We start from the raw sequence: 17,631 nt of genomic DNA, 5'->3' as shown, positions 1-17,631 counted from the left end.
GTATTCATATTGTGCTGACCACAGCAGTATTCAAAGACCCCCTCACATATGGGTACTGTGGGCGGCCAGTCAGTTATTCGAGAGTGAGCAAGGAGGTAGGTCACGGCTGTTTGGGTGCTTCCCACATTATCCGTAATTATACGTGCTACCAGCCTACGTGAGTAGTATTACTTTACCCTATCCACGTGTTCGAACCCCACATGATATTGTGTTGCATCTGTGTGATGCTCACAACATTGTGTTCCATGTGTGATACACTCACAACATTGTGTTGCACATGTGTGATACAACATTGTGTTGCATGTGTGTGATACACTCACAACATTGTGTTGCATGTGTGTGATACAACATTGTGTTGCATGTGTGTGATACACTCACAACATTGTGTTGCATGTGTGTGATACAACATTGTGTTGCATGTGTGTGATACACTCACAACATTGTGTTGCATGTGTGTGATACAACATTGTGTTGCATGTGTGTGATACAACATTGTGTTGCATGTGTGTGATACACAACACTGTGTTGCATGTGTGTGATACACTCACAACATTGTGTTGCATGTGTGTGATACAACATTGTGTTGCATGTGTGTGATACACAACACTGTGTTGCATGTGTGTGATACACTCACAACATTGTGTTGCATGTGTGTGATACACAACACTGTGTTGCATGTGTGTGATACAACATTGTGTTGCATGTGTGTGATACACTCACAACATTGTGTTGCATGTGTGTGATACAACACTGTGTTGCATGTGTGTGATACAACATTGTGTTGCATGTGTGTGATACACAACACTGTGTTGCATGTGTGTGATACACTCACAACATTGTGTTGCATGTGTGTGATACACAACACTGTGTTGCATGTGTGTGATACAACATTGTGTTGCATGTGTGTGATACACTCACAACACTGTGTTGCATGTGTGTGATACAACATTGTGTTGCATGTGTGTGATACACTCACAACATTGTGTTGCATGTGTGTGATACAACATTGTGTTGCATGTGTGTGATACACTCACCACATTGTGTTGCATGTGTGTGATACAACATTGTGTTGCATGTGTGTGATACACTCACAACATTGTGTTGCATGTGTGTGATACACTCACAACACTGTGTTGCATGTGTGTGATACAACATTGTGTTGCATGTGTGTGATTCAACATTGTGTTCCATGTGTGTGATACACTCACAACACTGTGTTGCATGTGTGTGATACAACATTGTGTTGCATGTGTGTGATACTCACAACACTGTGTTGCATGTGTGTGATACAACATTGTGTTGCATGTGTGTGATACTCACAACACTGTGTTGCATGTGTGTGATACAACATTGTGTTGCATGTGTGTGATACTCACAACACTGTGTTGCATGTGTGTGATACAACATTGTGTTGCATGTGTGTGATACTCACAACACTGTGTTGCATGTGTGTGATACAACATTGTGTTGCATGTGTGTGATACTCACAACACTGTGTTGCATGTGTGTGATACAACATTGTGTTGCATGTGTGTGATACACTCACAACATTGTGTTGCATGTGTGTGATACTCACAACACTGTGTTGCATCATGCAAGTCATCAACTTCCTGGTTTTGTCAGTTGTTGAGGTAACCTTGAGATCATTCTCGCAGCATTAGTAGTCACAAGATGGTCACTAGAATGGAGGAAGACTGCAGAAGGCCTACTGGCCTATTCAAGGCACCTACTTATCAAAATCTCCCAGTCTACCCATTTATTTGTCTTAATGTATATGGTGGGATTTATATATTGTATTTATCTTACTCTCCCTGGTGGGATTTATATATTGTTGTATTTATCTTACTCTCCCTGGTGGGATTTATATATTGTTTTGTTTATCTTACTCTCCCTGGTGGGATTTATATATTGTTGTGTTTATCTTACTCTCCCTGGTGGGATTTATTTATTTATCTTACTCTTCTTGGTGGGATTTATATATTGTTGTGTTTATCTTACTCTACCTGGTGGGATTTATATATTGTTGTGTTTATCTTACTCTCCCTGGTGGGATTTATTTATCTTACTCTTCTTGGTGGGATTTATATATTGTTGTGTTTATCTTACTCTCCCTGGTGGGATTTATTTATTTATCTTACTCTCCCTGGTGGGATTTATATATTGTTGTGTTTATCTTACTCTCCCTGGTGGGATTTATTTATTTATCTTACTCTTCTTGGTGGGATTTATTTATTTATCTTACTCTTCTTGGTGGGATTTATATATTGTTGTGTTTATCTTACTCTCCCTGGTGGGATTTATATATTTATCTTACTCTCCCTGGTGGGATTTATATATTGTTGTATGTGTTTTACCCTCCCTGGTATGATTTATATATTAATTAAGGTTGTGTACAAGTGCCTGTTTATTATCATCTCATTTCCCATCAATATTACTATCTTTCTTTTTAACATTACTTTTTTGTGATATGTTCGTATTATCTTAGGAAAGTTTTCGCAGTTGCGGGAAATGATTTAGCAATGTCTGTGTATGTTTGTGTGTGTGTTGTGTATTTTTTAAGTTGGGTATTATTTATTTTGATATTACCGGACTGGTGTATGTTATGCATTCTCAAGACAGAAGTTCACCTCTTATTAAAGCAAAGCCATTTATTTTCCCTGTGTGAAGGAAGGGGGGAATTTGTGATTTGTGCGTGTGGGGGGGGGGGGTTGTGTTTGTGGGGGGTTGGTGGTTGTGTGTTTGTGGGGGTTGGTGGTTGTGTGTTTGTGGGGGGTTGGTGGTTGTGTGTTTGTGGGGGGTTGGTGGTTGTGTGTTTGTGTTTGTGGGGGGTTGGTGGTTGTGTGTTTGTGGGGGGTTGGTGGTTGTGTGTTTGTGGGGGGTTGGTGGTTGTGTGTTTGTGGGGGGTTGGTGGTTGTGTGTTTGTGTTTGTGAGGGGTTGGTGGTTGTGTTTGTGGGGGGTTGGTGGTTGTGTGTGTGTGTTTGTGGGGGGTTGGTGGTTGTGTGTTTGTGAGGGGTTGGTGGTTGTGTGTTTGTGAGGGGTTGGTGGTTGTGTGTTTGTGGGGGGTTGGTGGTTGTGTGTTTGTGGGGGGTTGGTGGTTGTGTGTTTGTGAGGGGTTGGTGGTTGTGTGTGTGTGGGGGGTTGGTGGTTGTGTGTTTGTGGGGGGTTGGTGGTTGTGTGTGTGTGGGGGTTTGGTGGTTGTGTGTTTGTGTGGGGTTGGTGGTTGTGTGTTTGTGGGGGGTTGGTGGTTGTGTGTTTGTGGGGGGTTGGTGGTTGTGTGTTTGTGGGGGGTTGGTGGTTGTGTGTTTGTGGGGGGTTGGTGGTTGTGTGTTTGTGGGGGGTTGGTGGTTGTGTGTTTGTGGGGGGTTGGTGGTTGTGTGTTTGTGGGGGGTTGGTGGTTGTGTGTTTGTGGGGGGTTGGTGGTGGTGTGTGTGTGGGGGGTTGGTGGTTGTGTGTTTGTGAGGGGTTGTGTGTTTGTGGGGGGTTGGTGGTTGTGTGTTTGTGAGGGGTTGGTGGTTGTGTGTTTGTGAGGGGTTGGTGGTTGTGTGTTTGTGGGGGGTTGGTGGTTGTGTGTTTGTGAGGGGTTGGTGGTTGTGTGTTTGTGAGGGGTTGGTGGTTGTGTGTTTGTGGGGGGTTGGTGGTTGTGTGTTTTTGAGGGGTTGGTGGTTGTGTTTGTGGGGGGTTGGTGGTTGTGTGTTTGTGGGGGTTGGTGGTTGTGTGTTTGTGAGGGGTTGGTGGTTGTGTGTTTGTGGGGGGTTGGTGGTTGTGTGTTTGTGAGGGGTTGGTGGTTGTGTGTTTGTGGGAGGTTGGTGGTTGTGTGTTTGTGGGGGGTTGGTGGTTGTGTGTTTGTGGGGGGTTGGTGGTTGTGTGTTTGTGGGGGGTTGGTGGTTGTGTGTTTGTGGGGGGTTGGTGGTTGTGTGTTTGTGGGGGGTTGGTGGTTGTGTGTTTGTGGGGGGTTGGTGGTTGTGTGTTTGTGAGGGGTTGGTGGTTGTGTGTTTGTGGGGGGTTGGTGGTTGTGTGTTTGTGGGGGGGGGTGGTTGTGTGTTTGTGGGGGGTTGGTGGTTGTGTGTTTGTGGGGGGTTGGTGGTTGTGTGTTTGTGGGGGGTTGGTGGTTGTGTGTTTGTGAGGGGTTGGTGGTTTTGTGTTTGTGAGGGGTTGGTGGTTGTGTTTGTGGGGGGTTGGTGGTTGTGTGTTTGTGAGGGGTTGGTGGTTGTGTGTTTGGGAGGGGTTGGTGGTTGTGTGTTTGGGAGGGGTTGGTGGTTGTGTGTTTGGGAGGGGTTGGTGGTTGTGTGTTTGGGAGGGGTTGGTGGTTGTGTGTTTGGGAGGGGTTGGTGGTTGTGTGTTTGTGAGGGGTTGGTGGTTGTGTGTTTGTGAGGGGTTGGTGGTTGTGTGTTTGTGAGGGGTTGGTGGTTGTGTGTTTGTGGGGGTTGGTGGTTGTGTGTTTGTGCGGGGTTGGTGGTTGTGTGTTTGTGGGGGGTTGGTGGTTGTGTGTTTGTGTGGGGTTGGTGGTTGTGTGTTTGTGGGGGGTTGGTGGTTGTGTGTTTGTGCGGGGTTGGTGGTTGTGTGTTTGTGAGGGATTGGTGGTTGTGTGTGTGTGTTTGTGGGGGATTGGTGGTTTTGTGTTTGTGGGGGTTGGTGGTTGTGTTTGTGAGGGGTAGGTGGTTGTGTGTGTGTTTGTGGGGGGTTGGTGGTTGTGTGTTTGTGGGGGGTTGGTGGTTGTGTGTTTGTGGGAGGTTGATGGTTGTGTGTTTGTGAGGGGTTTGTGGTTGTGTGTTTGTGAGGGGTTTGTGGTTGTGTGTTTGTGAGGGGTTGGTGGTTGTGTGTTTGTGGGAGGTTGGTGGTTGTGTGTTTGTGGGGGGTTGGTGGTTGTGTGTTTGTGGGGGGTTGGTGGTTGTGTGTGTGTGAGGAGTTGGTGTTTGTGTGTTTGTGGGGGGTTGGTGGTTGTGTGTTTGTGGGGGGTTGGTGGTTGTGTGTTTGTGGGGGGTTGGTGGTTGTGTGTTTGTGAGGGGTTGGTGGTTGTGTGTTTGTGGGGGGTTGGTGGTTGTGTGTTTGTGAGGGGTTTGTGGTTGTGTGTTTGTGAGGGGTTGGTGGTTGTGTGTTTGTGGGGGGTTGGTGGTTGTGTGTGTGTGAGGAGTTGGTGTTTGTGTGGGGTTGGTGGTTGTGTGTTTGGGCAGGGTTGGTGGTTGTGTGTTTGTGGGGGGTTGGTGATTGTGTGTTTGTGGGGGGTTGGTGGTTGTGTGTTTGTGGGGGGTTGGTGGTTTTGTGTGTGTTTGTGTGTGTGTATATACACACTCGCCTAATTGTACTCAATTGTGGTTGCAGAGGTCGAATCACAGCTCCTGGACCTGCCTCTTCATTGGCCACTACTAGGTCACTCTTCCTGCTCCATGATCTTTATCATACCTCATCTTAAAACTATATATGGATCCTGCCTTCACTACGTCATTTTGGATGGATTTTTTCCCCCCTTAGATTTGGCATAAGAGAAGAAATATTTTGGGTTTCCTTCAATTTCATTGATGGCTTTAAGTTCTTCCTGTGATTTTTTGTCTCCCGTAAGATTCCTTAACCCTTGAACGGTCCAAATAGATCGACATTCAAATTCGTAGCTACAAAAGTAGATGTATGTACTTTTTTTTGCATATTTTCAAATATAACAAAAAAAAATGTAGATAAAAGTTTTTTTACACGTTTTGAAATGTAAAACAAGAAAGATCTACATTTTTTTACATACTTTCAGATGTTGGAAAAACGTCATATATACGTTTGGACCGTTTAAGGGTTAAGCTTAAGTTTGATATTTGCTATTTCTCTGACCAGCTCCTCTCTTCGTATTTCAGATATATTGCCCCCTCTCAGCAGCTCTGTGTTTCTTTGTCTTCGCCTGTACAGGGAGTTTCTATCTCTTTCTAGTTTACTTCTTCTCTTTCTTTTTCTTAATGGAATGTGCCTTGGGCAGACTTCAAGTGCCACAGAGTTAGGTTTTTCTAGGCAAAAGTTCGGAACTGTGTTGTTTAGGATATCTTCCCAGCTTTTTTAACTTAGGACATGGTTGACTAGTTTCCATTGCATGTTTTTGTTATTGAGGCTGCATTTAGTGAAGACACCCTCATAACTGATCATAATTTGCTGGTCAGGAGTCCTGCACATACATGTCTGTATCTCTGTTACATTGTGATTTGAGTGTATTGTCTTTGATATGGTTATACAGTGGTACCCCGAGTTTTGAACTGCTCCCAACTCGACCAGTTATGTAAGAGTATTATTGTCAGTGCTTTTTTTAAGTGTATTTTTGGGGGTCTGAAACAGATTAATCTAATTTACATTATTCCTTGTGGGAACAAATTCAGTAAAGGCACTTGAACAGCCTTCTGGAATGAAGGAAGTTCGAAACTCAGGTTACCACTGTAGTACAGTGGTCCTGCGATAATCGTCGGGCTCGATAGTCATCCTTTTCAGAAATCGTTGCGTTATTTTCGTCCAAACATTGGCTCGCAAATGGTCAGTTGACTCGCTAATCGTCATTCGTCCTGGACACGTACTCACAGCTCTGAGCCGCCTCAGCCTCTCTTCCCAGCCAGTGTGCCATTGTTTACCAGTGAGTGACGGTCTCCTCACTTGTTCATACAAAATATTTCATAATATTCCATTCATTTTAGTGCTTGTAAGTGCTAAATAAGCTACCATGGATCCAAAGAAAGCTCTTAGTGCCAAGCCTTTGGTAAAGAAGGTGAGAAATACGATTGCATTTAAGAAAAACATCATTGAACAATATGAAAGTGGTGTGTGTGTGGCCGAACTGGCCAGGATGTATAACAAATCCCGTACAACCATATTTTCCATCGTGGCCAAGAAAAAGGAAATCAAGGAAGCTGTTGTTGCAAAGGGGGGTAAATATACTGACAAAAATGAGATCACCAGTACTGGAAGATGTTGAGAAGTTATTATTGGTGTGGATAAATGAGAAACAATTAGCAGGAGACAGTCTTATGACGTCGATTATTTGTGAAAAGGCTAGGCAGTTGCATGACGATCTGGTAAAGAAATTGCCTGCAATGAGTACTGATATTTGTGAGTTTAAGGCCAGCAAAGGTTGGTTTGAGAGATTGAAGAAGTGTACTGGCATACACAGTGTGGTAAGGCATGGTGAGGCTGCCAGTTCAGACAAAATTGCAGCTTCAAAATTCGTAAGTGAATTCCAGGAGTACATAGAGGCTGAAGGACTGAAACCTGAACAAGTGTTCAATTGTGACGAAACAGGCCTCTTTTGGAAGAAAATGCCAAAGAGGACCTTCATTACACAAGAGGAAAAGGCAATGCCAGGACACAAGCCTATGAAAGACAGGCTGACGCTAATGTTCTGTGCTAATGCTAGTGGGGATTTCAAAGTGAAGCCATTACTAGTGTACCATTCTGAAAATCCTAGAGTGTTCAGGAAAAACAATGTTATGAAGAGTAAATTGTGTGTTTTGGAGATCTAATAGTAAGGCATGGGTCACGAGGGAAATTTTCGTTGAGTGGTTCAATGAAGTGTTTGGCCCTAGTGTGAAGAATTACCTCCTGGAAAAGAAATTGGATCTCAAGTGCCTCCTAGTAGTGGACAGTGCACCTGCTCATCCTCCAAACTTGGATGACCTAATTCTGCAGGAGTTTGGGTTCATCACATTGAAGTTCTTGCCCCCGAATACCACTCCTCTCCTCCAGCCCATGGACCAGCAGGTCATTTCAAACTTTAAAAAACTCTACACCAAAGCAATGTTTCACAGGTGCTTTAATGTGACCTCAGACACTCACTTGACCCTAAGAGATTTTTGGGAAGAACGCTTCAGTATCCTCCATTGCATAAGCCTTATAGGTAAGGCTTGGGAGGGAGTGACTACCAGGACTTTGAACTCTGCTTGGAGAAAATTGTTGCCAGATTGTGTCCACAAGAGGGATTTTGAAGGGTTTGTGGCTGACCCTGATGAGCCTATGTCAGTTGTGAACTCTCTTGTGGCACTGGGGAGTTCCATGGGGTTGGATGTGAGTTTGGAGGATATGGAAGAGTTGGTGGTGGACCACAACGAAGAGCTAACCACTGAGGAGCTGCAAGAGCTTCAGCAGGAACAGCAACAGATGGCAGCTCAGAATCTTGCTGCAGAGGAGGAGAAAGAGAGATGGAAGAAGGTGCCCTCTTCAGAAATTAAGGAGATTTTTGAAATGTGGGGTAGAATGGAAAGATTTATGGAAAAGCATCACCCTGAGAAGGTTATTGCAAGCCATGTCGGCAACTTGTACAGTGACAGAGTCTTGGCCCATTTTAGGGAAGTTTTAAAGAGACACCAGAAACAGAGCTCTCAGAACACTTCTTTTGCAAGACAGGACTCCATTGACTCTCAAGCTGGTCCTAGTGGCATTAAGAAACAAAGAAGAGAAGTAACCCCAGAAAAGGACTTGTACCCGAGGTGTTGATGGAAGGGGATTCCCCTTCCAAACAGTAAATCATCCAATCTGTCTCCTTCTCCAGTCTTCCATACACAAAGAAGAATCGCCAATAAAGGTAAGTGTTATGCTGTTAATGTTTCATTCATCATGTGCCATTGTATTGTTTATGTACTACATCTATATTTCATGTAAAAAAATTTGTTTTAATACTTCTGGGTGTCAGGAACGGATTAATTGTATTTACATTATTTCTTATGGGAAAAATTTATTAAAAAATCGTCTTTTTCGATGATCGTTGCACTTCCAGGAACGGATTAACGACGATAAAAGAGGGACCACTGTATGTATCAAATTGCCGTTGTCGGTGAAGATGAGGTCCAGCGTATTTTCTAGTCTTGTAGGGTTTAATGTATGTTGTTTATGCAAGGCACTTGCTTGGTACCTGTTGAGCATCATTGCTGCTGTTTCCACTAGGGTTCTCTCCATTATTTTGTGGAGACTGAGGATTGATTGTTGCATATGTTTGCATGTTGCCAGGAAAGAAGAGGTGGAATGTTGAATGTTGCTGAACTGAATGTATTGTAAGGTGTTAAGTTAACGCTATATGTGTGAGATAGCCTGAAAAAAGTGTGTTGGGGGGGAGGGAGATTTTTGAAAGTAATAAATAAAAATATTTTTTCTTAGAGATAAATAAATTATTTTTCCTTAATTGAATGAGAATAAAATGAGCAAAATGTGATAAAAACTTAATATTTCTTGGTTTGTTGAATTTGCTGAAAAGAAATGATGACTAGTCGGCAACAGCAGCATAAAGTGCCAGTGATGTTTACATCACTGGCAGCGAGTTTGAAGGTGTTTTAGCACTTGAAGAATGGCTTTAACCCTTTGTGGGTCCAGAGGCCAAATCTCAGAGTGACGGCCAGTGTCCAAGAATTCCCCCCCCCCCACCCCCCCCCCACAAAAAAAAAATCTTATGGAATGGTAGAGAATCTTCTGAAGGTAATAAAACAAAAGTATGGAATTTGATGGAAAATTGATGAAATTATGCTCTTGGGGATTTTGCTGCGTCAGTGATACTTTCGCATCAGTGATTTTGGCGAGAGCGTAATTCCGTAAGTTTTCCATCAAATTTCGTACTTTCAGTGTCATTAACATCGGGAAAAGATTCTCTATCATTTCCTAAGATCTTTAAATTTTGCGACACAGAGAGACTTTAGGACTTGGGGGTCACAACAGTCAAAGGGTTAACAATTGTTTCTATATATATTTTAACAGTTGTTTCTATATCTCCTATGACCTTTTGTAGGTTTAAGGCTTCGTTTTGTTTATAATTGTATGTGTACTCTGAAATTTATGTTAACTTTTAATGTTATAATGCAGTATTATGTAATTATTTTGTAAAATGCTAAGAGAGGAGAAATCATGATATTATATATAATGTTTATAGTCTTTATTGCAGTTGTCTAATTATTGGAAGTCTCTGCTTAGTGTTTTCCCTTATAGAGCTTCTCTATATAGTGTGATTTCTTGTAAATGTGATTGAAAAAACACATCCAAAATGAATATTGTTCGTAGCAACATCTTCATAGTACACACTGTTCAATTTTGGGTGGATTTTTTCAGTTGCTTTCACAGAAAAACTTAGGACTAGCTTTTCAGAAGAGGTTTTTATTCCACGAGCAATAATCAACGACTGTAGCTGCAGCAGTGAGCTTATCAGCTGTGCTTGCTTGCGCTCTCTTTCTCTGGCCTCGTTTACACTTGAATGTTGCACTCGACTTCAAATAGCTTCAAGTTGCTGCTTGTCTTGTGATGAACAAGCTTTGCCTAGCTTGCATCTAGCAGTGAGTGTGTACTCTTGTTACTAATATCATGTTCTGGGGCCTGGGAAGAATGTCTACACCCTAGATTAGTATTTATAAGCACCTGAGAAGTATGTGATCAATGATTTGAAAATGACAGGTTGAAGATTGAGACACTTATGGAACATATGTGAATATTAAGGAAACGTTTCACTACTGTGTGGCGAAACGTTTCCTTCATAAAGATTCCCATGTGTTGCATAAATGTCTCAATCTTCACCAGAGAAGTATTTCAGTTTGTGGTAAAAATATGTGGTGGTGGTGGGTTCCATGATGGATGACTGATGTAGGAATGGGAACTATGCCGCCCTTCACATTAACCCTCCCTTTCATTCCTCTTGGTACTGTAATAATAATAATGTGGTTGATTAACCTTCTGGTGGTTTGGTGTCTTTCTGATAATTCTCCACATTTCACCTAACATTACTAGTTCAGGTGCTCCTAGACTTACAATGGAATTACCATATTTTGCGGCTTATAAGACTTGTTTTAGTTTCAATGCCTCAGCTTCGGACATAACAGGGAGAGCTACAGCGCACCCCACACCTCAAACTTATAGCTCCCGTCACTGACCTTCAGTTTGTAGGACACAGGCTAATTTTTGGAGACATTTTATGGAAAAAACACATGTCTAATAAGCCATGAAATAGGGTACGTTCCAGTGAACCCATCATAAGTCGAGTATGAATATGATATGCTAAATAAATAAATATGAATAAGTGAATAAATAATTGCTGTAAATACAATATTGAAAAGTGAGTAAATGAATACAAGTTAGGGACTTAGTGCCTTCATGCTGAGTAATTAAGTTTTATCTCCAAAGTATGTAATTGATTTTGCACCATTGCAAAGTTGAAATATCATAAGTCAGGGAGCACCTGTACTGTATTCTGACACTAATATCGTATGAAGTAATTACCATATATAGCATAGTGTATCTAACCTTAGAAATAGATTGTCCTCATTGCATTCTAAAGCAAGTGGAGAACAAAGACACCCAGGCTGTGGTAGACATTTTTGTTTATCAAGAATGGTGTATATATAATATCAACTAGTTGAAGAATTAGACACGTGTGCAACATCTGAGTATCTTTATTTGTAGACGTTTCGCCATCCAGTGACTTTATCAGTGCAAATTCAAGGATACAATGTGCAGACTGTAGAACTATATATGAAAGACAAGGTAATCAGTCCCTCAGCCTTGGTTCAAGGGACATCTCAACAACCTTCTTAACTACTACTGACCCATCCCTTGGGTATGACGTACTTCCACTGGGGGATCCCGCCTTCCATTGACAATGCCTCTGCTACAAGTCCCTCACCTGATGCCAGTATATAAGCATCAATCTTCCTGACTGTGCTTCAGATTCTTCAAGACTAGTGTTCTTCAACAACCCCAAGGCTGAGGGACGGATTACCTCATCTTTTGTATATACACCTACCATCCGACTTACGACCTGCTCGACTTACGACCACTCGACTTACGACCGTGTTTTTTATGCCAAATTTCTGGGAAATAAACAAGTATTTGTGTTGTACAATGTTTATCCTAAACCTTACAGTATAAAATACAGTACTAACAACATAAAAAGTAAAGTAAAACATGAAATACCAAAATAAAACAATAAAATAAAGTCATTACAAAAATGTTTTGTTGATATTCAGTAGTAAAGTTCGACTTACGTCCATTTTGACTTACGACCGATTTCTCGGAACCGAACTCGGTCGTAAATCGGATGGTAGGTGTAGTTCTACAGTCATTCCATTATGTCCTTGTACTGATAAAGCCAATGGATGGTAAAACGTCTACAAATAAAGATGCCCAGATGTTGCACATGTCTAATTCTTCATCTTCGTTTAATATCCAACCATCTCCACGTATCAGTGAAATGCTTTAAGCTGTCTAACTCCAGTTCTAAAATAGAACCTCTGGTCTGTATCAAATTCAAATATTTTCTATATTATATATGATACAAACCAGCTATTTTGATTATTGTTCTGATTGTTTAAGCACTGATGGTGGAGTTACAAGGATCAGCTGACCTTTGTTTACATGGCTCGGCTGGTCTTTGTTTACAAGGCTCGGCTGGTCTTTTTTTTTTTTTTTTTTTTTTTTTTTTACAAGGTTCAGCTGATCTTTGTTTACAAGGCTCAGCTGATCTTTGTTTACAAGGCTCAGCACGTGTCGGTTATGTTGTCTCTCTTACTTGAAAAGATAGATGTTGGTTTATGAAACCAAGATGTTTGTCATGGGTTTAGTGTTCTTGTTCTACATGTATTTGCCTAACATACATAACATACGCAACCATATCGGTATATAATGGAGGTAATCATTGACCGCATTTTTATAAGCATCGCTTTAATACACAGCAAGAATCTCCTCATACCAACAAACTTGAAATAATCTATATTAAATTTTTATTTTGTTTATCACTGCACACATACGAAATGTTTTACACTCGGCTCTCCTGTACAGCTCTCTTATATGTTTTTTTTTTATTGTATATCCTGTTGAAAAAGTACATCAAAGTTGAATAGTACAATGAAAAGCCTTGATAGTCTGTGCTTTTCAAGGAACTATATAGGGGAGCTCTGTAAGAGTGCTGACTATGCTACGTTAACCCTTAAACTGTCCAAACGTAAATCTACATTCACGTGTGTAGTGCTCCGAACATAGCTCTGTTCTTTTTTATATAAAGCATCTATAATCGAATGTAGATCTACATTTGGAGCACTACGCACTTGAGTGTAGATCTACGTTTGGACAGTTTAAGGCTTAATGTAGCATAGTTATTCACCGCATTAGCTTTAATGTACATACTCACGAAATCGTAAAAATCACAATTGCAGAAGTGCAACATAGGCTTAACTAAAATTATATATCACACTAACACTTCTAAAGGCTGCCCTTGACGACTGTCAAGAGCTCTTAATTAATAGAATTAGAGCTCTCCCTCATCTTCCATCGATTAAACCTGAGTGCTTGCCGTTCCCTAGGGGCTATACGACCCCTACAAGTCTAGTGCTTCCCAAGAATACGCCGTGTATAACTATTAAGATACTAATACCCTTAATAATTATTGAAATATTGATATCCTCACCATATTGATTAAAATCCTGTAGTCAGCTTTCTTATAGAGCTTCTCTACACAGTGCTAGTTTTTGTAAATGGGTTTCAAAAAGTGAATGTGGAATTGAATACTGCTTGAAAAGGTTTTCATAGTACAGTGGTATGTACCTCGAGTTACGAACCTAATTCGTTCCAGAAGACTATTCGAGTGCCGTTACCGAACGAATTTGTTCCCATAAGGAATAACGTAAATTAGTCTGTTTCAGATCCCCAAAAATACACTTAAAAAAGCACTTAAAAAATACAGTGGACCCCCGCATAACGATATTATTTCAATCCAGAAGTCTGTTTGGGTGCCGTTATAGACCGAATTTGTTCCCATAAGAAATGTTGTGAATTAGATTAGTCCGTTTCAGACCCCTAAAAATACACCTACAAAAGCACTTACAAAAATACACTTACATAATTGGTCGAGTTGGGAGCTGATCGTTATCCGGGGGTCCACTGTACACTTGCATAATTGTTCGAGTTGGGAGCTGTATGAAACTCGAGGTACCACTGTAGTGGTACCACTGTAAGTCTCATTCCATTTTGGATTACACAATTGCATTTGCAAAAAGAAAAGAAAAAAAAAGTTGAGCTATGTAGAACAGCTGTGTGAGAGTTTACTGTCAACTCTTATGAGGTTCCTCTATACAGTTTAGTGCATTTTTTTTTTTTTTTTTTTGTAATGCAGTTGGGAGAAAAATAGACCACAGTTGAATAACGGATAGAAAGGCTTTCGTGGTACGTGCTAGTCAGTTTTCGATAAACTTCACTTTTTCAGTGGGATTTATGAATCATTGCGCTTCATAGCAGAGCTTTACAAGAAAGCGGACTGTAATACCCTAACCTTGAAAAATGTGATTTCATAAAGTTAACAAGTGTATTGATGAATCCTAAATGGCTGGTTTAACGGTGGCGTAAGTGCGCTAACCTGTGTGATGCCCCCATAGGTTGTAATGTCCACAAGCGGGGGGGATTCCGAGTACTCGACCCCCCTTCAGAGCCACCGGGCATCCCGACACCTTGCATCCCCGACCTCCTATACATCCGTGAGTTGTTTTAGGAACCACAACTACACTCGATCATCTCGTTCCTGCTCTCTCTCTGTGGCTCCTCTCCTGCTAGATCTTTTGTTATTCTTCTAGTTTATTATCCTGTGTCTTGCATGCACTGTTTTGGTGCATGTACAGGTGCTCCTCAGTTTACAATGGGGTTACGGTCCAATGAACCCATCGTTAGTTGAAAATCTCCCAAGTTAAATACGATATGCATAAATAAATAACTACTGTCACTATCCCAAGTTGAACACGATATGATAAATAAATAACTACTATCACTGTATAAGTATATAACTAAATACCAGTATTGAAAGGTAAATTAATGAATACAAGTTTATCCTATTGAATGTACAGTACTATGCAATACAGAATGTGCATAGCTGTTGAATCATTGTAAAGTCAAAATATTGTAAGTGGAACCACTGTAAATCAAGGAGCTCCTGTAGTCTATTATCCTATGTCATGCACTATTTTGGTGCATGTACTTTAAATTGCATGTAAAAAAATGATATGCATTAAAAAATGATATGCAGTAATTAGATTTATTTTTCAGCCTGCCATATAAACGTTTAAAATGTAATAAATTAAATTTGTAATATATTTTTGATGTTAAAGATTCAGGTCAAAGATTTATTTCCACATGAAATTGAAATGGGTGACATGTTGGTGTTTTTTCAGAGCTAATGTCAAAAAAAACAAAAAAACAATTAAAGTAAGTGGTAGGGAATAAGGTGACCAGTTTGTAGTGATAACACTCTTGATTAACCCTTAAACTGGCCAAACATAGATCTACGTTCACGTGTGTAGCACCCTGAATGTAGATCTACGTTCGGAGCGCTACGCACATGAACATAGATCTACGTTCACGTGTGTAGCACTCTGAATGTAGATCTGCATTCGGAGCGCTACGCACATGAACATAGATCTAGGTTCACGTGTGTAGCACCCTGAATGTAGATCTGCGTTCGGAGCGCTACACACATGAACATAGATCTACGTTTGGACAGTTTGAGGTTAATGTTGTACACATGATTATATAAGTAGAATATGTAGAATATGTTAAATTAGACACATGTGCAACTCTTGGGTATCTTTACTGAGGAAACGTTTCGCCACACAGTGGCTTCATCAGTCCATACAAAGGATAAACTTGAACAGGAGGAGAATGAGGTAATCAGTCCCTCAACCTTGAGTCGATGTGGTCAGTCCATCAATCTTGAATAGAATACGGCATATGAGCGGAGAAGCAGCTTATAAACCATATGGCAGGAGAGGTGCAGCAGTGGTAAGTGGTGTCACATTTGTTCAATGTGGAAGTAGGTCGTGACCAAGGGTTAGGCAAGCGAAGAATTCCCATCAAGATTGATGGACTGACCACATCGACTCAAGGTTGAGGGACTGATTACCTCATTCTCCTCCTGTTCTTCAAGTTTATCCTTTGTATGGACTGATGAAGCCACTGTGTGGCGAAACGTTTCCTCAGAAAAGATACCCAAGAGTTACACATGTGTCTAATTTAACAACGTGTCGGTTCTTTGAACCATTCATCTACAATGTAGAATATGGAGATGGAAATTTTTATCTCTTGATGTTTTGCACTTGTGCGTCATCAGGAGCTATGCAGTGTTGCAAAGACAGCAACATATAGGAGGGGAAATTCTCTTAGGCAAAGCAGAAGGTATCATTGGTGGCCATTGCCTCGGAGAATTTCCACTCTTATCTGTTACTGTCTTGCAACATTGCATAGCTCCTGATGATGCACAAGTGCAAAGGATCTAAATATTTCCATCCCCAAGCGGCTTGTTCTGCATTGATAAGATTGCCTGTCTGTGATTGCATTGCATATATAGAAAGAATTATATAAAAAGCTTGTTATTGAAGGTAGGTTATTTTGACCATAACTCCGCTGCTATTCCTACAAAAAGGTAATCTCGCTAGATCATACAAGACCGTGTAAGTATTGTTTACACAAAGATTATCTTAGACAAAAACACATGCACAGACAAATGTAGACAAACATAGGTTCTTATAAATATACAAAGAATAAAGAAGCACATAACCTTGAACAAATTTCAGCTAATTTTGTCAGAAATGAGACACAAAACTCCGGCAAGTGTCAGATCAAGTAAGTTGTGATGGGTGTGCATGCCAGCGGGCTGCCAGCACCAACAACTTGGCTGACCAGGCAAGCACCAAACAAGCCTGGGCCAGGGCCAGGCTGCAGGAGTAGGAATGCAAAATAAGTCACCATGGGCCCCAAGAAAGCTTCTAGTGCCAACCCTTCGAGACCAAGGGTGCTAATGACTATTGAAATGAAGAAAGAGATAATTTCAAAGTACGAAAGTGGAGTGCGTGTTGGAGCTGGTCAGGTTGTATAGTAAACACCAATCAACCATCTCTACTATAGTGACCAGGAAAACGGCAATCAAGGAAGCTGTTGTTGCAAAAGGTGCAACTGTGATTACGAAACAGCGACTGCAAGTGTTAGAAAATGTTGAGAGATTGTTTCAACCATCTCTACTATAGTGAGCAGGAAAACGGCAATCAAGGAAGCTGTTGTTGCAAAAGGTGCAACTGTGATTACGAAACAGCGACCGCAAGTGTTAGAAAATGTTGAGAGATTGTTATTGGTGTGGATAAATGAAAAACAGATAGCAGGAGATAGCATCTCTCAAGTGATCATTTGTGAAAAGGCTAGGCAGTTGCATGACGATTTGGTAAAGAAATTGCCTGCAACTAGTGGTGATGCAAGTGAATTTAAGGCCAGCAAAGGTTGGTTTCAAAGATTTAAGAATCGTAGTGGCATACATAGTGTGATTAGGCATGGTGAGGCTGCCAGTTCAGACCAAAAAGCAGCTGAAAAATATGTGAAAGAAAGAAATTGCCAAGCAGGACCTACATTACTCAGGAGGAAAAGACACCTCAAGTCGTAATGGAGGGGGATTCCCCTTCTAAACAATAGGTTTAACACTCTTCCGTCCTCCCATCCCATCAATCATCACCAGATCTTCATTAAAAGTAAGGGTCAATTATTCTGTTGTTATTATTCTATTGTTATTGTAATCATTCTATTACATTAAACTTAATGTTTCATGTGGCAAAAGTTTTTTTTTCATACTTTTGTATGTCTTGCACGGATTAATTTGAGTTCCATTATTTATTATGGGGAAAATT

The 17,631-nt window shown here is 41.0% G+C and overlaps 1 protein-coding gene across 4 annotated transcripts in view; it reads left to right on the top strand.

Moving 5' to 3' along the window:
- LOC138855524 (anoctamin-3-like) overlaps positions 1–17,631 on the top strand; it is a 95,564-nt gene that overhangs the window by 18,549 nt on the left and 59,384 nt on the right. For 3 of the 4 annotated variants that reach the window (XM_070105289.1, XM_070105290.1, XM_070105292.1), the window contains exon 2: positions 14,350–14,448. The exons of the other annotated variant lie outside the window; for it this stretch is intronic. In XM_070105289.1, the coding sequence (XP_069961390.1) occupies positions 14,350–14,448 (99 nt within the window). The remainder of the gene's footprint in view (positions 1–14,349; positions 14,449–17,631) is intronic. 4 annotated transcript variants of the gene reach the window in all.

The sequence above is a fragment of the Cherax quadricarinatus genome, chromosome 98 (assembly GCF_038502225.1).
Source record: "Cherax quadricarinatus isolate ZL_2023a chromosome 98, ASM3850222v1, whole genome shotgun sequence".
Lineage (NCBI taxonomy): Eukaryota > Metazoa > Arthropoda > Malacostraca > Decapoda > Parastacidae > Cherax > Cherax quadricarinatus.
Note: the sequence above shows the minus strand (reverse complement) of the source record. Positions and strands in the feature narration are given on the sequence as shown.